The sequence below is a fragment of the Parasteatoda tepidariorum genome, chromosome 6, assembly GCF_982258835.1.
Source record: "Parasteatoda tepidariorum strain Cologne lab strain chromosome 6, Ptep-v5.0, whole genome shotgun sequence".
NCBI lineage: Eukaryota > Metazoa > Arthropoda > Arachnida > Araneae > Theridiidae > Parasteatoda > Parasteatoda tepidariorum.
Window position 1 is genome coordinate 60,348,185 of NC_141760.1, and position 22,827 is coordinate 60,371,011.

At 28.4% G+C, this 22,827-nt stretch overlaps 2 protein-coding genes across 5 annotated transcripts in view; one reads left to right on the forward strand and one right to left on the reverse strand.

Annotated features, from left to right (window-relative positions):
- The window catches only part of LOC107440564 (uncharacterized), a 69,911-nt gene extending 62,373 nt beyond the window's left edge, over positions 1-7,538 (forward strand). For both annotated transcript variants that reach the window (XM_043050415.3, XM_043050413.3), the window contains 4 exons: positions 39-203; positions 1,630-3,496; positions 4,035-4,078; positions 5,548-7,538. In XM_043050415.3, coding sequence (XP_042906349.2) covers positions 39-203; positions 1,630-3,496; positions 4,035-4,078; positions 5,548-5,653 — 2,182 coding nt within the window. In that variant the 3' untranslated portion in view covers positions 5,654-7,538. The remainder of the gene's footprint in view (positions 1-38; positions 204-1,629; positions 3,497-4,034; positions 4,079-5,547) is intronic.
- Positions 7,539-9,946: 2,408 nt separating this feature from the next.
- The window catches only part of Wdr37 (WD repeat domain 37), a 99,397-nt gene continuing 86,516 nt past the window's right edge, over positions 9,947-22,827 (reverse strand). For all 3 annotated transcript variants that reach the window (XM_071178611.2, XM_071178612.2, XM_071178613.2), the window contains exons 8-13: positions 22,386-22,440; positions 20,297-20,479; positions 19,147-19,285; positions 11,922-12,056; positions 11,258-11,369; positions 9,947-10,318 (exon numbers count right to left, since the gene is read on the reverse strand). In XM_071178611.2, coding sequence (XP_071034712.1) covers positions 10,166-10,318; positions 11,258-11,369; positions 11,922-12,056; positions 19,147-19,285; positions 20,297-20,479; positions 22,386-22,440 — 777 coding nt within the window. In that variant the 3' untranslated portion in view covers positions 9,947-10,165. The remainder of the gene's footprint in view (positions 10,319-11,257; positions 11,370-11,921; positions 12,057-19,146; positions 19,286-20,296; positions 20,480-22,385; positions 22,441-22,827) is intronic.

Here is a 22,827-nt window from a genome sequence, read left to right on the forward strand (position 1 = left end):
TCTTTATGATCCAAACTTTAAATACTATTGTTTTGAAGGTTGAATAATGCTGGGGTAAAATACCTAGAAGATTACTCTCAGTTATTAATATCAGTTATGGCAAATGAAGAAAATAGATTACTGATGGTTGAGAAGAGTTGGAAGAAAACAAGGAAGCAGATAAAATTATCTGATGGTAGAAAGAAACCTTTAGATATATTAAGGTAAGGTTAATTTTTTCTATTTGTTTATGTTTTCTTTGATTGTTTTGCAACTTATGCTCTAAATGTTTTTTAAAATTTTAGTAAACTATATGTGAAGCATTCACATTTATTTAAAAAGGAGATTATGTTTATGTATCTTAACATGACTTAAAATCCCTACAGCTTTATTAGATTCTTTCTTTGCTTTTAATTTGTACGAAATCATTAATTTCTTTGATGATATTTGGCCATTTGCTGTAATTTGGTGAAGTCATGGCAAAGATCTAGATGATTTATAAATTGTGGCTGAGCTGCCTTTTTTTAACATGTTAAATATATATCTATACACACACGGCAAAACCTCTTGGAAGAGACCACTCTCTGTTTCACAGTAAAATGGTCGTTGATGGAGGTTGATCGGGTCATTCTTAGGGGTTACCTCCATTGACTTCAAAATCTTATGAAAGGTGCTTGATTTTTTGCAAACAATTTAAATTTTAGTCAGTGTTGTTAAAAATGGTTTGACAATCAGTCAGATCTTCTTGTCTTAAGCATTTTCCTCACTCACCATTATGTAGAATTTAAGTTCAAGGTTGTTACTTTTCTATAGGAGTAAAAATAAAAATACAAGCAAAATGAAAACTAAAGATACGCATGTCAGCAAAATCGACATTTTGTCAGAAGACACACCGCCCTGCCAACATGCTGGAGCCTTTCTGCTGTCGGTGGTAAAATCAAAAACTGACAGTGCCCCGAGGCTCATAATGGAAAGTAGAATAAGACAATACTGCAATACCACAAAAATTGAAATAAAAAATGAAAACCTTCTGAAACTCATAACTACACTAAGACCAACAGGTCTACATATGAGAAACACAAAGAGGAAGTTACAGTTAGAAAAACCAAAATAATGTAAATTGTCAGATTCTCAAAACATTAAATTGAAATTAAATAATAACAGTGAACTGTTTACAAAATTAGCCATTTTGGAAATGCGTCCACCTATAGCTTGAAAGCTAACAATTATGCCCTTTTGTACATCAGGTAAATCACACTGTTTCTGCATTATGTCAGCATTGCAATGTTTCCAATTCCACCAGACACTCTTTATTAACGATCCATTGCGATGTGCTGCCACTTGCCTTTTGTGATTGGTTATCTCATGTTGACATTAAAAGTAGGTCATGGTCACATAGTTAGGTGGTGACTGGACTGTGTATGATCATTATATATTAGGTTTTTTTTATTTCCAAAAAATAATTGTCTTTTTAGCTATGTATTATACAATTTGACAGAAATTTTAGTATTCCTTCATGCATCTAAGGTAAATTTAAATTATTAACTTTATTTGTCGATAATATGCCATAAAATTGTTCGCAAAGCTCATGAAAAATATTAAAGGCTTTATCATTCTATTCTTATTTGATTTTATTTCTGTTTCAACTAGATCACAATTTAGTCATGTGTTGGATAAATCAAACTGTCACAGTCCTCCAATTCCATCCACACCAGAAACTTCTGAAGATAGCTCAAACAGTGATAATGATGAAGATGCACAGAATCCATTATCTGATTTTTCTGCTCCCGATGTTGTGAATTCACTTTTTTCCCAACAAGAACCTGTACCTTTTTTAGATTCTAGACAGAACTGTCTAAGGAGTTCTGATCTAAAAAATTCCTCTGCCAAAGGCAAAGAATCAGCTGATGATTTTAAATCCCAGTCTCAGGTTAATGCAATGAAAATCAGCAGTTTATCCGGTGCTTCTAAATCCGTAATGAGTAACAGGGATGTTAATTTACGCATGTTTTTCAAGCAAAATCCCAATTTAAGGCAAAGTGGAGAAACATGTTCTGTTTTAGAAGTACTTGAACCTTCAAGCAGTGACAGTGAAGAATGCATTAGTCCTAATTTACCAGCAACTTATGCTTCAGATAAGGAAATAGAACAGAGTTCATCAAGCTCAGCAGTTGACACACTTAGTCCAGCAGGTCCTTCTTCCTCTGATTCAAAAGCTGGGAGTCGAAGTAGTAGTAATGGAAGTAGGAAGAATTCCTTTTTTCACCTTTCTGAAAATGTACAAAGTGATTCAAAATGTAATTCATCTGAAAAAAGTAAGCCAGATAAAGATTCTAGAAATGATTCTAATTCTGTTAATAATAAAACCTCCACACAAATGTGCAAAATCAACCTAATTTCTAATGAGCCTGATCTAATAAAAGGCACCCAAAAAAAGAAAATGCAATCACCTTTTCAAACTATGGATAGAGACAAGAAGTTTTCCAAAGATAATCCGTCAGATTTTTCTGCTGAAACTCCTAACATAAGCACAGACAGTGAAAGTCTAGAAGCTGATAGAAGCTTTTCTAGTATGGTAGAAACACCAGATTTAAATTCTTCGCCTCCCGATATATCAACCCCAAATACAGCCATTAAGAAGAAAAGTTTTCTCTTTAAATTTGCTTTGAGGGGTAAATGGCAATCAAAACCTTCTCCTCGTTCTCCAAAAAACGAAATTTCAGCAGAAGAATTTCGGGAAACTTACTCTAGATCTGTTTCTGTAGATAATATTCCTCCTACTAGTCAGGTTGTAGAAACTTCTGATTGTTCTCCCATAAAGAACTCTCCTTCAAAAAATGACTCTGATACTTTCCTCACTGATTTATTTAGTAAAGAAATACCCAGTGAGAGACCTAATGATTTTTCTATGTCACCATTATCTGATTTAACTCAAAGTAATCTAAATAGAAAGGGTTTGTTGCCACCCCGTAGAGATCCACCACCTGCTCCACCCATTGGCATTAGAGATGATGAACAATCTCAAGACCACTCTGATGATGATGTAAGCATACACATACAAAAATCGTCGGTATCTTCATGCATTGAGGGCTGCATCACACCATCTGAATCTCCACGAAATTCTTACATGGCTTCGAGAGCTTCAGATATCTGGAATTCTTCAGATTCAAAGACTCATTTCCGACCAGCTTCATCTGCATCACGTATAGACTCTCCTTCCAGAGGAGTAGAAAGCTATTCTCTTAACAAATCCTGTTCTGCATCTACTGAAATGCTCTCAGTATTAGATTCCTCAACAGCTGGTAGGCAGTCGCCAGCACCCAGTGAAGTTTCTAAGACAGAGAGTGCTTTATCACCTCCTAGTGATGTGTCTAAGACTGAAAGTGCTCGTTACCTCAGTCAACTGTGCAAAATTGAAGAGACTGGGCATTTAGCTGCAATGAAAGGGGCAAGTCTTCAGCGAAGTGATGAGCAAAATATCAAAGAAAATGCTGAAAGTGAGAGTGTTGATTTAAAGGTAATTATGACTATATTTTTAATTGTTATTAAGAGTGAAAGGTGCTTTCTTATTAATTCTTTCAAAATAATATTAATCATTTCATTATAACAGTTTTTTTAATTCCTTAAAAATTTATAGAAAATATTTAATATCAGCTAGCTCTACTGGATTAGTGCAAAAATGTAATACAAAATATTCCTTAAATTTTATTTTCTCGATATTGTCATTATTTGTTGTCAATGCTTTTGTTTTATAATATAAGTAGTCAAAATGAAAAGTGAATCAGCGTGGTAGTGTCTGAAATACAGCAGCAACACCATTTAGGGTTTGAAGCTGTATCAAGAAATTAACAATTTTCAAATAATGAATGATGTTGCGTAAAATAATCTTTGAACAAATGGTCAATCCCGCTTAATTAATTTCTCATTAAAAATGTATCTACGTTTTGTATTTGAGAAACAAAAAGATATCTTTCTTGAGACAGAATTAATCTCCTTTAGTGAAGAAAATGTTGAATTGATATATTTTATTATTACTAATTAATCTTTTCTTTCAGCCTAAAAAGAAATCTTCAAAGAGAATGAATTCCTCTAAGCCATGGTAAGTAGTTAATAATCAATAATTTCAAAAATTATTAATGAAAGATTATTAATAATAGATAATGAAATAACTGTAATTAAAAATATTTTCAAAATCTCATTTAATATTAGTGGATTTTTTGCTGAGGGAAAAATGAATAGATTTTTGTATTTAATTTACATGTTATTGCATTTGAATAGAGTCTGTAAAGTTCTGGAGTACTTTTGATGGTTGACTTGTCAAAAGTGCCCCATGACTTCCAAACACACTGTATTTTGTCTTAAATAATTATTCTAAGCTTTTAAATTACGATTACAGTGTTAAAGTTGTTTTGCTATAATTTAATTTAGTTTGCCTTTCTGTTATTTGAAATAGACTTAAACTTGTTACTTTGAAATTCTCATATGTTACAAACAGAATTTATTATTTCAAAAATAAAATAAAATAAATAAATAAATTTAAAAAAATAAATAATTAAAAAAAAAGGGAAGTGTAACTAAGTAATAAACTTTTTAATTGTCTTTACTAATCTAAAGGAAACTATTAGAATTGTGCTCAGAATTAAACTTACCATAATAACTATAATCTGTCAAGTCTATCTCTAGCCTTCTGTTAATTATATTTATATATTATTTATTTTATCTAACACCAATATTAATGTAGTTGTTGACATTTTCTGGAGTTTTCCTAAAATTTGAACACAGAATATTATGCATTACAAATGTTAATATTTTATAAAAGTATAAGATTGAGATAGTTTTCAGTTTCTAAAACTACATATTAATCAAAAATAGATAATTTTTTTACTCGTTTGTATTCAGAGGGTAATATTAGCTTCACATTAGAAGTTCTTCCTGATTAAATGTAAATTATTGTTTTTAACAAATATTCTATTTTCCTAATAACTGATAATGTTTGTATTATTAACTTTATTAAATAAAACTTTTTTAACTTATTGATCTTAATTTAATGGTAATTCAGTGAAATGAAGTAATTGCTTTCTGTTTAAGTATTAAAAGGATAGAAAAAATATTAGTCTCCATGGGTTGTTAGAAATATGAATTTTTGAAAGAATCTTATTGTTGTTCTAAGTATGTACTTTCTCTTTATTTGTTTAAAATTAAAATAATAACGAGATGCCTTTTTTGTACCAACCAGTTGATTGCTCTAAAGTATAATGTGTCAGACTTAAATATCTATCACTTACCTTATCGCCCTATCACTTACTTTATCATCTACCTTATTATTCATTACTAAACAAAATTTATTGTTTTTGTTTTGTTACCTTAAAATGGCCACATATTTTTGATGTGCTTGAAACATGTTGACTGTCCTTTCAATTTTTGAAGCGTATGAAGTTTTCTATCAGTTGATAATATCTTACCGCTTTAGTTTCTTGGGATTATTTATTTAATTATATCTATCACATAGTTATACATATTAATAGCTACGTTGCTTTTCAATACAAAAAAATTCTTTACTCTTTGTAGGTATGAATTTTCTGATGAAGAAGATGTAATTGTTCCTCAGCGTTATCAAGCAGTATCTGTTATTATGCGCAGTAGTTCTGAAGATGAAGAAGCTGTGACGGGATAATGTATGTTGAAATTGGGACAATCGATGGGAAAATTGATGAATCTTATAACTGAAAGTGAAGTAGTTGAACAAGCTTTTTCTGAAAACTACATTGTAAGCTAAATAAGTTATATTGTATTTTAATATTAATGAAACTATTATTTAGTTTTAAAAATTTTTTTCTATTAGAAATTCTTTAGATGCTTCTCCTCTAAAAATTTTTTACTCAATTTTCTTTTGGGCAGATTTATTTCATTATCAGTTTCTTCTTATAGTAATCAATAAGAAATAGAAAGTGATGAATTCTATGATTGAAAGTGATTTATAAAATTGGGAGGATTGATAAGAAAATTTGTTAGGATTAATTCAGTTATAGTGAAGAATTGTGATTCGATCCCCAAAGGTGGCTTGAAACCCACCTAGCTTCAGATTGATGGGGATCAGCTTGTTTAGGAGGTAAGGGTGGTAGCCTGTGCACAATGCTGATCACATTGCTATGATCATGACAATTGTCAAGGAATTATGGAGCCTTATCTGCCATGACCCTTAAGCAAACAGTGAGCTGTTGTGGTAATGCTTTTTTAGAGATCAACAAGTTTGTAAAATATCTCATGAGTTTGCTTTTTTTTTATTATTAAAGAAATTAATTTTAAACAGTCATTAAATTATTTGTATGAAGCATTGCAATTTAATATTGTTGAAAAACATGTTATGATTTTTTGAAAACTATATCAGAACATCAGCAAGCTGTTTCCTAAAAGTTTTCCTATGGAAAACTGCCTTTGTTTAAAGATTTGGTAGAATGAATTATTTTTTATTTTTCCATACTTACAGCTGGCCAAAACTGTGGTATGTTCTTTTAAAGTACAATTTCAAATGATATGTTTTATATAAACCTAAAAATTTAAGTTTTTAAAAATGATTCATGACTAAAAGAAAAAAACAGGTTCGTAGTTAGTTATTTTTTAGAAAAATGAGAATGAGGTTTATGATTTTTGTTCAGTTGAGTGCTTGTCAACTATTTTACTTAAGTTACTCAGGGAATATTCAATTGCTGTTGAATTTACTGCATTATTGTTATCCAGCAAATTTTTTCTACAGTTTGATGAAAAAAAAAGTTGCATTTAAGGTTTTAAATATTGTTGTAAAAGTACTTTATTTATCCCACCTAATCTGAAGACGGGTATTTTTTTACTGATCAATAACCTTTTGTAAATTATTTTATGTACAACATTTGTGTTTCTGTATAAATAAGTCATTTATGTATTTGATTTTATTGAAAAACAATGTTTTTCTTCAGTGCTTGAAACAAGAAATTTTATGTGTTTAATTTTTTTCCTCTTAAATATCGCAGAATTTCTTCACGATAGTTATTTCTTTAAAAAAAAATCATGAAAAACTTTCTTTATCAATAATTACCTATAACATGTATTAATTTAGCTTAGGTTCTATTTAAAACTTAATCTAAAAAGTTTACATTGTTATGTTAAAGTTTACATTACATATGGACATGCATATTTATAAATATCTGCACTTGGCATTCTTTTTTATAGTTACTTTTGCATTAGAATCCTGAAAAATTAATTACTTATGACTTGTTACCTTTTATTTAAAATAAGGATTTTTGTACAATTAAAAATTTTTATTTTTGAGATACATTAAATTAAAGATTCTTTTAACAGTGATTTTGCTGGATTTAGGAAAGTACAGGAAAATGTGACATGCTTTAGTGTGATCACTGTTTTAACTTCGTCAATAAATAAATGCTGTTTTAAATTTTTTCACATAAAGCTTTGCAGTAAATATCTAAAATATTTTGCTGCAAAATTTTTTTCTTCAAAGAAAGAGCATTTCATGTAATTGTAACATTTATTTATTATGAAGTTCACTATTTATAAATTTTGTTGATAAAATATTTAAACCAAATTTCATATATTTGTCATATACATCTTAATTTTTTGGAATTGATTCTACATTTACTTATATTGCTATATAAGTAAACTTTTACATGTGCATGAATGTCGTCAAAGTTCACATTATTTTTTGAAAAAGTTCTTACTTCCAAATGATTAAATAATTTCTTAAGTTTTTCTGAAGCTAAAAGATAGAATAAAATCAGTGCCAAAAATGAACATTTATATAGTTTTAGCTTGTTATAGAAATCCTAACTTATTCTCTGTTCACCAAAATTTGAGAGCAAAGCAACCTAACATTTGGCTGCTTTATACCAAGGTACAAACAGTACTAATTTGACTTGTGGTCAAAAAAAGAAAAAAAGGCTGAATTTGTAAGGAACCAGAAAAAATAGAAATAAGTAATGTTGTTGTTAAACCTCATACCTTTAAAGCATTTATGTGTACTTTTGCTCTGCTACAAGCTTAGTGTTGACATAGCTTAGTGTTTTGTTTATTTTCATACCCCTATTCATTTTTGATTTACACATATATCAGATGTTGAAATTATTATGTATGGGAAAAAAAGGTAACCAAATCAATAATATTGGAAAAAATCCATACACTGCAAAATCACAACTGTGTGAACAGCAGTTACATAATTTTTTTTATAATACATTTCTATTTAATAAAAAAAAACTCTAAAAATTATAATGGTTTGTCAGAAGTGCCTTTTATAAAATAACAATAACAAATAGAAATATTATATAAAACATTTTGGATTATTCATCTAACAAATGTACTTTGTTTTAACAACTTTCTCTGTTTTGAATACTGTTACAATATGTATTTATAATGTAAAATATTTTCTTATACTTCAAAAATTTATTTTTTAAAACATGTAAGCCTGTTTATTAAAAATTGGTATTATGTGTTGTAAGAAATGGGGTTTGTGCATTTATATATTGGTATGCAATTTTATATATATGGCAAAATTGTATTTTTTTTAAAAAGAGTAAGCTACGGAAAAAAATGCAATGATACAATCAAAAATTTGTTTCTGTGAATAAAAAATATTTTTTAACATTGACAATGAGCAGAATATTTTCTTATTTATGTTGTATATATTTGCGTTAATATTATTATACATCGCTTATATTTCTTTTAATGTTTTACTATTACATCTTTGTGAAATGTATAGCTTGACAATCTATGTAATTCTGAAAAAAAAACATGACATTAAATTATTAATTTCTTCGTTATTATCTTCAATTATTTTCGCAGTCTGTTCTACCTGTAAATCATTTATATTTCTTATATCATTTTAATCACTTTGCAATATTTATGTGTCTTTCAAAATTTTTTCCCTCGCGAAACAATTATGCAGGGTATCCGCACATCTAGAAAGTCATGGATTTAGGTTGCTGAAAAATCAAATTTTTAAAATGGAATTTAAAAATACCTCCATCCCATTTCATGGTGTTCTGAATATCTGAATTTGTAACAAAACCCCCACTCACAGTTATATTTTATTAAAATATAAAATGTTTTTTAAAAGTTATGGTGTTCTTTCAAAAAATGAAAGAAAAAACATCATTTCTAGAGCAAATTATCTTTTAAACTTCTGTGATTTCAGAATTTTTGTTATTTATTATCAATTTAAAATTCTAGCTGAAGCAAGCCAGTCTAGTTTTTTTAAATTCCGAAATGAGAACAGAAAAATCGGGAGTATTTCTTTTCTTTTGGATGAACAAGAAAAGTATCTTTAGAATATAATTCTGCAGAAAAAATTATTTGCTTTTGTATTTTTTCAGCTTTTCTATTGTTTAACTCTTTTTTTATTAAATTAAAAATCTTTAAATATGACGATGCAGAGTATAACAGTTTTGGTTATACCTATCATTTCAATTTATGTTATTATAATGCTTTTTTAAATTTCTTGTTGTGTTTTTGTCGGAGAAAATAGTAACTTCAATAAGTCATGAAAAATTCTTGGAATTAGTCATGAAATTGAAAATCTAAAATGTAGGAGATACCCTGGTTATATTTTTTCCCAATCTGGTATAGTGGTATACCATTATTTTAGAGCAGTGCGAATACAGACCTATTCATTTTCTATTATTTTCTTCATAAATTAAAAAGAAATCTATAATTAGACTGAGAGGCTTAATTTTTCTTTATGATAAAGGAGCAATAATCACATTCACAATAATATTTTGATGTGATTGTCAAGTGAAGTTATAATTGAAAAAATTTTAGTGAAATCTTTTCTTTGTTAAAAGCAAGCTTTATTTAACAGGAGTACACAGAAAAATTAATATACAATGGAGAAGAGTTTCTGTTATCTATTGAAATAAGTAATTTGAGGTACTTACAATATGAATCTAATCCCCCAAGTCTAAGAAAATTAAAAAGAAAAGAATTATTTCAAAAAACACTTTATTGCATAATATTTACAACTAATAATCTTACCATGTACATATTACAACAATCTCTAGAAGAAATGCATATCTATTAACAATAAATCTCCTAAAGAAATCAAATATAATGCTGATCAATGTTATGGACAAAACCTTTTAATTTAACAATTATTTCAAAACTGAGAATCACAGCGAAAACGCATAATAAATATAATTTAATTTCACTCTTTACTTGTCTTGGTAACGCTTAGTTTTGTATCATCTTTGGTTGGGACTATTATTCGCCAGCCGAAAACAAGTCTGTCGAATCCACAAGTAAATAAGTTACGACCATCATCAGACCAGGCAACAGAACATACCATACGACGATGGCCCTAAAATATAAAATTATTTTGAAGCAATAATAAGAAAAATGTCTGAGAAAGAGCAATTGCGGGTAAGAAAATGAGTGTTTTGATTTTGTAAATTCTGCCAGCATTGATTTTTGAATTGTTTTTTTAAACAGACCTTTTAAATTGCTCAAAGAGCTAAAAAACATGCAATATTTCTAGATGGTGGATTTTGAGAGACATGGTAAAAAACTGAGTACTTTTGGAGATCATCTCAAAATATAATGTACAAGACTAGCTAGCTCTATTTATGAATCAAGTTTAATTTATAAATAAAAATAAGTCCCAATAATTCTTTTGTAAGAAATGGAAAAATAATGCATTTATATTGCAGATTGATAGCACTAGGTTACAATGAAATAGCTCAATATGGATAGCATGCTGAGAAAAATTGCGTTGCCTCGTTGCCGAGGTAATGTTTTATGAATTATTAACATGCTCTAATATAATGTTAATATAGTATATATATAGTAAAAGAGTGAAAGTCTGATTGGAGGCTCACTAATAACTCAAAAACGGGAGCACCAATTTGGAATTTTTTTTATTACAGTTAGTATATTTTAAGGGGTGATTTCTAAATAATCACCACTTTCCGACCGTGTATTTCAGGGGCAATACCCTAAACATGAAATTCCATTGTTGAAAACCATTGTAATAGATTAATCTTTTTTTAATATCTTTTTAATGGCTTCACCACGGCATAGTGTTTTTTTGTTAAAGGTTGCTAATAATTTCTTATATTATTTTGCGTATTTCCCTCTATAGTGAATATGCAAAATAATCTATTTTATTGAATGCGAAGTGCATTTGCCTCTTAGAAAAATCTGTTAAGAATAATTATAACATGGATGAATAAATAAAAACCCAAAAGTACTGATCAATTAGATTGATTAAAACATAGAGCACTTAATTTAAAATAATTACCTGTCTATTACTTCTGGGTAATCTTGCAAGACGCACTCCATTCAGATCAAAGAAACGAACATGTCTGTTATCATGTGGAATAGCAATTATGTGCTGATTAGACACATCTAATCTGTGAAAATAAATAATATTTAAAATGGTGGCCAAGAGAAATAAGTAATTATGAATGAAATACTAAAACCATGCTATCAAACAGTTTAAATTTAAAGCTTTAAATATTTTATAAAAAATTTCATTAAATCTTATTTTGATCACAGGCTTAACAACCATACGAAGATATTAACCTTCATCCAGTCAGATGGCTTGATGACTCAGAAAAGATTTAAATTGAACTATTTGGAAAAACCAAGCATATGACAGACTGTTGGAAGAAACTAGTTGGGACAACCCAGGCCTGCTGTGGGTTGTGGTGCCAAGAAGAAGGATTCATTGCATCATCAAATAGGATTTATGAGTATTTAACATTAGTCAGTGAAGAAGAAAAAAAAAATAGAAAGAAAACGTATGTTTAGTTAAGTTTTTTTTTAAAAATTCTTTAAGCATTGAACCTTTGGAGAAAATTGCTCTGTTACACACTACTTTCTCATTATGGTCAAAGGTCTAACAAGTCAACTAAAACCTTAAATATTACTTAACTAAATCTACTTAAAATGTATAAAATTACCTGTTAACCGGCGAGTCTAGCCTAATAGTTGTGAGAGGTGACCTCATATTTTTAAGATCCCAAACTTTAACTGTTCTGTCATCACTACCAGAAACAACCTTGTCACCACTAGCAAATGTAGCTGAAGTTACAGGGCTAAAGAATGGAATAGAAACATACATGATTTACATTGTTGGTTTGACCAATACTGTCTTTAATGAAAATTGCTTATTTAATTACAGGGATGAGAGTAGTCAGAAAGTAAAAAAGAGGAAATCCAAGAATGAATATATATATATATATAACGTCGTTGCCGAGTGGAAGGATTAAAACAGGTCATAGGTCGGGAAGGAGGGTACAAAATTTATTTATTAATTATTAGACAAGAGCAGTCATGAGAATGAGTAAAAGTGCACACGAAAAGTTGCGCTCCTTGGTTATATGTTAGGGAAAATCTTGCAAAGTAAAATGCAATGTCTTAATTTAGGGAAAGAGGGAAATCTTAGTAGTTGCTATTGGTTTATGAGATAGATCGAACGTTTCCCACACAAGAGCAAAGGGAAAAATGTCCTGCTCTTAATTAAATGCATACTTGAGCCAAAAATAGATTTAAGAACAGGATGTGGCTTTTAAAAGTGTGAGAAAGTATTTCAAATAGAATAATTAATTAGGAAGAAGTTTTATAGCAGAGAAACTAACATAAAAAGATTAATTGAAGCTTTTTATGTTACATCCCCCCTCGCCAAAATTGTTTAGTTAGAATCACAAAATTTTGAAATTATCCATTTGCAAAATCTTCCCTATGGTAGAAGTACAAATAAAATAACCAAATTTGTAATGGTAACAATATATAAATTATAAAACATTTACATATGTTATCATTGTAAAAATTTTAACACAATCAAAAATCTGTAGTAGCATTATCAGCAAATTTAAAATTTTCAACAGGTTTTTTTTTTTTTTGACTTAGCAGTTTTTTTAATTTCAAAAGTATTTTGTTTAAAGATCACATTACAGTTTTTTCACTATAAAAAGTATTCTTCATAATAACACAATCTAAGTTAACTCTTCAATCATGATAAAAATTTATAAACATTTGTTAGAAATGTATAATTTAAAATGTAAAACACAAAATACAAAAAACATTTTTCCTGGAAAAATTTCAATCTGAAATTAGATTTGAGTATTGTTTACCTTGTTTGAAAACAAAATAAATAAAAAAAATGACAGTGGTTGTTACTCTGAAGTCCAAGACTTCAGTATTTACTTCATTTCACTTTATTTATTATTTACCTTACATTTTTTGTCACTTTAATAGCTAATTATCCGAAAAAAATTTCTTTTTTTTTTTTCTTTATGTCCAAAATATGCCTTCTGTAAAATTTTTTCTTTTCTTTTTCTTTCTTATTTTCCTTTCTACTTTCTTTATATTTATTTATTTATACTTTTCTTTCTTGGTATTTTTATTGCAATTATTAACCCGGATTTCAGGAAATATGTAAAGACAAATTGCTTTTATAATCAGAAAAGGTGATCAGTCTTCTCAGATTTTGCATTACAACCTGTTTAACACAATTTATCGCTAATTGAAATCCAAAACAAAGCTTTCAAATTTAATATGGTATTAAGGTAAATCAGTTTTCAATTTTTGACTGATCTAGCTATTTTCCTTATTTTAATCTGAAGTGCAAGTTTGGTTTATTTACAAATTACCTTTTTTTTTTTTTTCATTTATACCTTTCTTTTTGGACATAATTTTTTTTTTCAAGAATTTTAGTTCGGATATTTTCTTAAAGTAATTTTTGTGCAGAGATCTTAATTGATAATTTAATTTGTCACAATTGTTAGGGAATTCAAATATTTTCATTTCTATTTTAAACGTGTTTTTGAAGTTCATTTGGTTACTAAATTTTTCAATTTGTGTTAGATCATTTTTCTATCTGTATAATAAAGAAACGATTTGTTTATTTATGGAAATATCTGAGCTAGAACTGAGCTATGAACTAATTACCAACGTTGGACTAAAGCATTAATGTCTGGTTGTACTTCAATTTAAATTCTAACAACAAGTATTTTATTCATTTTTCCAAACTATTTGTATTAGTTTCAACATTTCTTGATTTAATTTTTGCAACACCGTAATTGCATTCACATATCTAAATTGAATCTCAATAATTATTGCAGTTGCATTACGAAGAGAAAAAAAAATTTAAATGGCATTTTCATTTAAATCCTAATCACTGTAAAACAAAAATATAACTTCTACTACTCAAAAAATCATAGAAGCTGTAACACATAAAACAATATGAAAATAATTTCTCGAAACACTTTTCAATCAAATAAATCAATTAACTGAAAATAAAAATTTAAAGAAATAAAAATTTCAACAGTAAATACTATCAATATATAAAAAGTAGTTTCACTTTGAAACATCAAATATGGGAGAAAATTAAAATCATAATCATTTAAGAAATTGATTTATGAGAAATGTAAAAAACTTTAATTCAAAGGATACCTGAAAAAGTTCGAATTAGTCCGAGATATTTTGAAAACCACAACAGACATGGGAATGCGTTGAAATTCCGTAAACACAATTCCAAAACCAAAGACGTGAGCTGCTAGGGAAAAAATTTGTTTCTTCGTTAAGATGAATCGTAAATTAACACCAATAGTGACGGAGAAATTGAAGCTTATTTTTCTTTTGAATGTCGAATATTTAAGTAGACCATCGTGGGTGTGAGAACAATTATTCATCGACGATAAGATCCAGCTCAGCACTTAAGAGTGGCAAAATCAACGCTTTCTCAAAGGGATAGTTTCAATAAAACATTTTAATTAACAGGAATTCGATGCAGTTTTTCTTTTTAGTCCAAGGAAGGAATTGAAGCTCAGCTTTCTAGTATTCTCAGGAACGTAGACAAAATATGCAGCATAGACATGGAAAACGGATGATCGTTTAGTTCCACTGTGCGTAGGTATAATTTATAATAAACTAAACGTTTGATGATTGAAGAGATTATTTTTTTTGATGAAGATACAGGATGAATTAATTATTGTCATAAGTTGAAGAAAAATTTGACTGCTTATTTACCAAATGTCCATTTGAATAAATGATTTGAAGTTATTCCATATTTTTGAAGTACCCTCTTCCGAAGTTGATTTATTTAATTTTAAATGAGAGATATTCCATATCGTTGATGTACCGTACCCCGTTCCCGACCGTTTAATCCTGTCGACTTATAACGTCGTTGCCGAGTGGAAGGATTAAAACAGGTCATAGGTCGGGAAGGAGGGTACAAAATTTATTTATTAATTATTAGACAAGAGCAGTCATGAGAATGAGTAAAAGTGCACACGAAAAGTTGCGCTCCTTGGTTATATGTTAGGGAAAATCTTGCAAAGTAAAATGCAATGTCTTAATTTAGGGAAAGAGGGAAATCTTAGTAGTTGCTATTGGTTTATGAGATAGATCGAACGTTTCCCACACAAGAGCAAAGGGAAAAATGTCCTGCTCTTAATTAAATGCATACTTGAGCCAAAAATAGATTTAAGAACAGGATGTGGCTTTTAAAAGTGTGAGAAAGTATTTCAAATAGAATAATTAATTAGGAAGAAGTTTTATAGCAGAGAAACTAACATAAAAAGATTAATTGAAGCTTTTTATGTTACATATATATATATATATATACAAAAAATTGACAAAAAGAGTGAGATCCTTAAACTTGTAAACCATGTGATTATAAATCCTGATGATTAATTTTAAAATTGCATGAATATATAAATATTAATCACATGCTTTATTTTTAAATTGAGACAATATGAATCCCGATATGAGGCTTTTAAATCACGTGAATATGAAACTCTATATAGAATTTTAAAGTATGCAGAAATACAAATCATGATGCGTAATTTTTAGAGCACGTCACGATGCATAATTTTCAAACCGCATAAACACAAATCACAATGTCCAATTTTTAAGGCACGTTTAAGTACGAAAATCGATGTTTGATTTTACAAACGCAAAAACGTATCACGACATAGAATTTTAAGCTCGCATGAATACCAATCGCTACATAGGGTTTTAAAAAGCGTAAATACAAATTACTTTATTGGATTGGATTTCGTATAAATACGAAAATCGATGTTTGATATTACAACCGCAAAAACGAGTCACGACATAGGATTTTAAGCTCGCGTGAATACATACATAGGGTTTTAAAAGCGCGTAAATACAAATCGCTATATTGGATTTTTAAATCTCGTAAATAAGAATCGCAATGTACGATATTTAAATCGCCTGAATAAGACTCGCAACGTTCAACTTTTAAATCAGGCAAATACGAAAATCGATGTTTGATAATATAATAGCGATTTTAAAAATGCATAAATGCAAAACGCGATATTGGATTTTTAAATCTCGTAACTAAGAATCCTAATGTGCGATGTTTGAATAGCGTAAATAAGAATCGCATAGCGCAACTTTTAAATCAGGTAAATACGAAATCGATGATAGATAGACTGGATAGATCGAGAGACTGGACTTGTGATTTCTAAAAGGCTTGTTTGTATTGTTTTTGTTTAGACATAATAAATAAAAATTTACAAGATTAAGTGCATGAGCAAATAAATATTTTCACCCCAAATCCACCTCTATTATTTTATTTATTCATTTTTTTTCTCGTTTGCTTTCACGCCAGACAACAGGGTCATGACGTCTGAATTGCAAAAATACGAGCTATCTGGCGGACGAATAAAAATACGGAAAATCTTATTTTCTGTGAAGAGAAAATAGCTAAAATAAGTAAAAATACGGAAGGGTTAGCAGCTAGGATGCAGTTTGAATTTTTTGTTTATCTTTGAAAATCGTAAATAAATATGATTATTTTATTTCAACGATTGAATTTTTTTTAAAAAAAAAAAAAAAAAAAGCGGGATATTTATTTAAAGAAAAAACGAAACTTTTAGAGAATCCGAGTTTTTGATAAAAAGGCTGAAATTCGAAAGGCAAAAGCGAAAAAATCTCATCTCTGTATCATCTCTGTGTAAGGTCAACCAGTTTTATCCCAAGGAAATGATTTTTTGAGAAACTTCAGAGGGAGGAATGTGGACTTCAATGCTTTCGCTCCGCGGAAAATTAAAATCCTCATAAAATATTTTAACTTGTTCAAAAAAATTTCCGCGGAAATTAGCGGGAAAAATGGAAAAATCTAAAAAAAACGCGGAAATCCGCGGAAGAATCTCATCCCTGTAATTATAACCTGTGGCCTGTGGGCTAAAAGTGGTTCCCAAACTGTCTAAAATATTTTTCTTTAAAAAACAAGTTACAGAAATATGCTAGAGAATGTCGTGCTAGAAGATGTCTGTCCCGCATGCCTTATAATGGTGACTAGACAACTAACACATATCTCTCTCATTCCTAAACAGGGAATACTATACAACATCTTCGCTATAACACCAACAACAAATATTTTGTGTCTCGATCATTGTCAAGTTTCTAACTATACTGAAATGACAACTTAACTCATCACCATAAGCAGATTCTCAGTAACGTGATTGAGGAGTAAGATTTGCTTCCAGGAGGGGGTTATGGTGGAAACTAAAATTTTATAAGTCCTCCTAGAAAAAGGTGTACATCCTTATTAGGAACAAGATTGATGACACAATACTTTGATGATTGAAACCACACATTGACCTTTATAAAGATATAGTTTTTCTGTTAGCTGCATCATCTGTTGATAAACTTTGTAACTAATTTTAAAAGTGGGTAAGAATTAATTTTGTTCCTTAAGCAGAATACTGCAAACTATACGTTTTGATCATGACACATTTTTGTTAAATCAATTTTTGAAATTGCTGTAAATTTTTTTGGACACGCACATGTATGGCTTAAATAAAAATAGTAAAAAATGACTAGCATTTAGAGAAATTTAAACATATATAGGGGTCCATAATATTGTTGAAAACTAGGGATATAACGAATATTTGACCACTATTCGGTATTGGGCCCTTTTGCCAAATATTCGGAAAATTATTTTTCGACAAAGTTTTTTTTGGGGGGAAATTTTAATAGAATTTGATAAAGAATAATCAAAAAGCATACTTTTTACTATACATTATTAGAAATAGTTTCTACGCAGATTTGTTAAGTTCTAAAACTTGTTAATTTATATTCAAAAAGACACATGGAAAAGTGAAATTTGAAGAATTGAAACCAGACTACATCCCTAAACCATCAGTTTGGTAATGCTGATTTTCGCTTTTTTAAATTATATTCAGGCAAGTCAATTCATCATTTTATATTTTAAAAAGTGAGAAATTTTTTGTGTTTCATTTTTGCTTGTGTTTCTGTTTTAACTAATGCAAAGCATGTTAACAGAGTGTTCCTAATAGACTTTATTCTTTTATTGTCACTTTTTTTGAAGGGTAAGACAGATAACATAGAATACTATAATTCTAAACGTTAAAGTTGCATTTCAGAACCAAGAACAATATTTTTTCCTGTTTCTCTTTTGAATTTTTAACTAACTTTTCTTTTTATCAGCATTTTTATTATCACAGCAATCTTAAAGAGCATTTTTAATGAACATTATTCTTTTATGGTCACTTTTTCCTAAAAATTACGAACGATTTTCATTTTGGTTTCTGTTTAGCTTTTTTTTATTCAAAAAACTTTATCGACGTTTTTATTATGACACGTCAATTAAAAGAGTTTCTATTAGTCTTCACTTTTTTCATGAAAATACAGTAATTAGAAAACTGAAATGTTTATCTTTAAAATTTTTCTTTCAAGAATTTAAATCTATTTTTATTTTTTCTGTTTTGCTTTTGTATATAATATTTGTCAGCGTTTCTGATAGGCATTATTTCTTTTAATGTCTTATGGATATTTTTTTTTTTGGAAAATATTTATTTTTAGCATTAAAGTTTTGTTCTAATAATTAAGAGGATATTTTGTTCTATTTCTTTTTTTTCTTCCAACTTTATAACTTCAGTTTTTATTTTTTTAAACTAGCTGTTAATCAGTTTTCCTTTATCTATAATTATCTTAATAACTAATGTCTCTTAAACATTCATATTTCAGTTTTTTAAACTTATTTCTATATAAAAAATAATAATTATTAATTAATTTTTTTTAAATGTTGCTTATCGGCCAAATTCTATTCGACACATCCTTACCAGAAACAGAAGATAAATATTTTTCTCAAAGCTTTAAGAAGACTTAAATTATAGAAGCTAGAGTAATTACTTGGTATGTCCTTGAAATACACTGACAGAATGAATCGCATCTCGAAAATCCCACAGACGGAATGTAGTATCTTTTGAGGATGTCACAACAAGTCGTTGGGTTGGATGTGTACAAGTGTTGGTGAGCTCTTGATCATGACCTATTAAATAAAATAGTAAGAAAATTTTAATATGATAAAAATAGAATTAAAAATGTGAAGTCATAAAGATGAAAGAATTTAAATAAAAACTTTATTTTAAAGAAATTCTTTGATATTTTTTACGTATTTAGTTTAAGAAAAAGTAGACATACTATTGAAGTATAATTTATAAATCAACAGAAAGATGACAAATATTTTTTAACATATTCCTAAGTTAACGTTTCTGAATTCAGATATAAATGCAGTAATCCAGTTATGCTAGTTGACTCAGTTTTAGAAAAAATTAGCCGTCTTTGGCGACCGGTTTGGTCGCCTCTTAAAATTATCTAGTACAACACATCAACTTTAACAGTAAACAAGCCAAAGGCACAGCACAGCTGTATTTAAATATACAGTTCAGATTTAATATTGATTACAGGGGGTTGGCTTTATTTTTGGCCATGTTATCTTTCGCTAAATCGTCAACAATGGATCTCTTTCCATGATCCTAACAGTCCTTTGGGAACAATTCTTTTTACTTTAACATCGAATTATTGGTGATCAGTCTGGGGGCTTCGCCCTGTCTTTTCCAACTGATGAATTGATATCTTCACAGAAATTCTTGATGAGAGAACAAGAATGATTCTCTTGATGAGACTTTCTTTTCTTTATTTTTTAATTTTGGATTGTGGTCATGTTCATTATAAGATTTATATAATAAATCAGAAAATATTACAAATAAATACTTGTAAAGGTATAACTAACTATTCAACACTACCTAAATTATTACTAAAGACAATCTAACAAAATGAATCTAAATAAATATTTAATACATAACTATTTTTTTACACTATTAACAAAACAACATTAAAAATCTCTTTGCTATGAATTATTTCTTTTTTAAAAAAAGAAATAATTCCTTCCTTGTAAAAGGGAGAGAAAAATTAATTAATGGACATAAAAATTGTTATTGAAAATTCATTTTCAGATTAAAAAAATAGAATAAAATAGAAAGGGAAAAAAGTGATTTACCAACTAATTGTGTGACAAGTTCCCCAGTTTGAACATCATATACATTTGCTGTACGATCCCAAGAAGCTGTTATGACTTGATCACCACCAGCTAACCAATCAGCAGCTATTACGACTCCTATATGACCTTGTAGTTCAATTTTTGAATTCTTTAAGACTGTCATATTATGTGATGATTCGACATCTATGAAAAGTTTGTAGAAAATTAGAAGTTCATGGTAAAATAATTTAAATTTAAAAAAAATAAATGCCAAGGGAATACCAATTAGTAAACCTTAGCTAACAGTATTACTTAACACATTTAATTTATCAGAATACTTTTTGTCAGAAAACTACAACCTATTAATTGCTTTAAAATAATTATAGATTACTGATTTCCTTATTGCCATTTTACTTAGGGATTGTATTTCATTATCTTACACCTAAGTGGAAGAACATGTTGTAAGCCATTTAATTTTTAAATTACTATTCCATGTTTTAAAATTAATAAATAAATTTACAAAAATATATTTTGGCAATATTTTTAAATTAGCTACATGTTTCTACACATTTTAAAGTCAAATTAGCTTACATCACAATTATAAATTTAAATTAATAAGGTAAAGCATTCACGTAACAGAATGTTGTGGGTCAGGAAGTTTGTGGAGGTTAAGGCTCCACAATTTCGTGACCAATAACATCATTGAGGCTACGTGGTCATCACTGCACACAGACACCATTGCGCATTTACTTCCCAGACAAGCCGGTACTCGGTGATCTGAAGTTGGGTCGGCTTCAAGCCGACACTGGGGATCGAACCCCAGTTCATCACAATGGCAGTTCAGTGTCTTAATCACTGCGCTATTGCAGTTCTAATTTTATTATTGCAATTTCTAAAACAATATACTTTTAGCATCAGAACTAATGTAATTTAATTATTATTTTTAATCTTTGTTTAGTTTTCATGTAAATTCAGAAATTTTTAGATGCCAAGAAGAGTTATACATAATTGATTCTACAAATGTTTGCAACAATAAGATGTAATTATGAAAATTTTGAAAGGAGGTGTCTCTTGAAAATCAAAAAATTTAATTTCATAATGCATACCATTTTATACGTATTATTAAGCACTTGTTGTGTTGTGTCCAATCCTTCAGGATCTAGCGACAGCTAGATCAAATCCGTGAACTTTACCAATGAGACCGTGAACTTTAGCAAAATCAAGCACCAGAAGCACATAAATTCGAAAATTAAGCAGAAAATTAAGCACTTAAATTCGGCATTCAAATAAAACAAATATTAGTAATTTTTGACGCTATTTTGATATATTATATTGAATAATCTAATGAAAGTGATTAAATTTTATTTTATTTTATAAAAACAATTATTTTGATTATTAACTTTTGCAGTAAAATTATTCAAAAAGAAATGCCTCAGAATATATAAATTTGTTACATTAATTGATAGCATAACTTATATCTTAGATTGTGAGGCATAAACTTTTCCCTCACTAAAACATATTTGATTAAATGCCACAGTAAAAAATTATACAATTGCATTTCCTACAACTAAACAGAACAAACATTTATTGATTTAAAAATTTTGTTTAACTTGTATTTAAAATAAAAAAAACGTCTTATAATAAATTTTTGAAAGGAAAAATTAAGTTTTTTTAAAAGGTTTTTAATTATAAAATTTTAATAGCAGTAAAATTTACTATGAACTAATTTAGGCTGTTTAGTTTAATAGGTTTCTTTAAACTTCATAGTCAGCAAAAGTCAGTACCAGAAATTCCTTAATAACTGGTCATAATTTTTACTAAATAAGATAGTATGACTCATTTAATATTTTAAACACTAAAATGTTGATTTAAAATAAATCAACCTTATTTAACACTACTACTCACTCACTCTAAAAATATAACAATATTATCCTCTAGTAAATTAACGTTTAAAAAATGTCAAAACATAAATAACTTACTCTTCGTTAAAAAAGAATTAAACTTATTTTTTTCATTTTAATAAAAACATAACTACAAAGCATAATTTCACTATGAAACATTAAAAATCCTAGAATATTTTTTTTTAAATGAATAAGTAAAGAATAGATACCATCAGCGTGGTCTTCTTCTGATAATTCAACTTCCTCTTCTGATGAATGGTATTTCTATTTAAACAGAAATAATGAAATTTCATGATTAAACATTAGGAAATTTATGAAATGTGGTTGATATGATATACAAATCAATATGATAACATGACAATGACATTTAGGTTAAGTGACAATATGAAAAATTTATTATATTTAATGAACTCAGAAAAATATACATTTGCACAAAAAGGGGTTTCTAGCACATATATTTATGTTATATTCTAAAAATAGCAGAACCAGTTTGAATTCTTTACAAATTATTAAACTTATTATTATTTTGTGCAATATGATGGTATAATATTTCATGATGGTATAATACTTTGAAGATACTGGAAAAATTCAATTTTTTTTAAACTTTTTTCAGCTACTAAAATTTTTCAATTAAAATGTGTAATGAAAGTT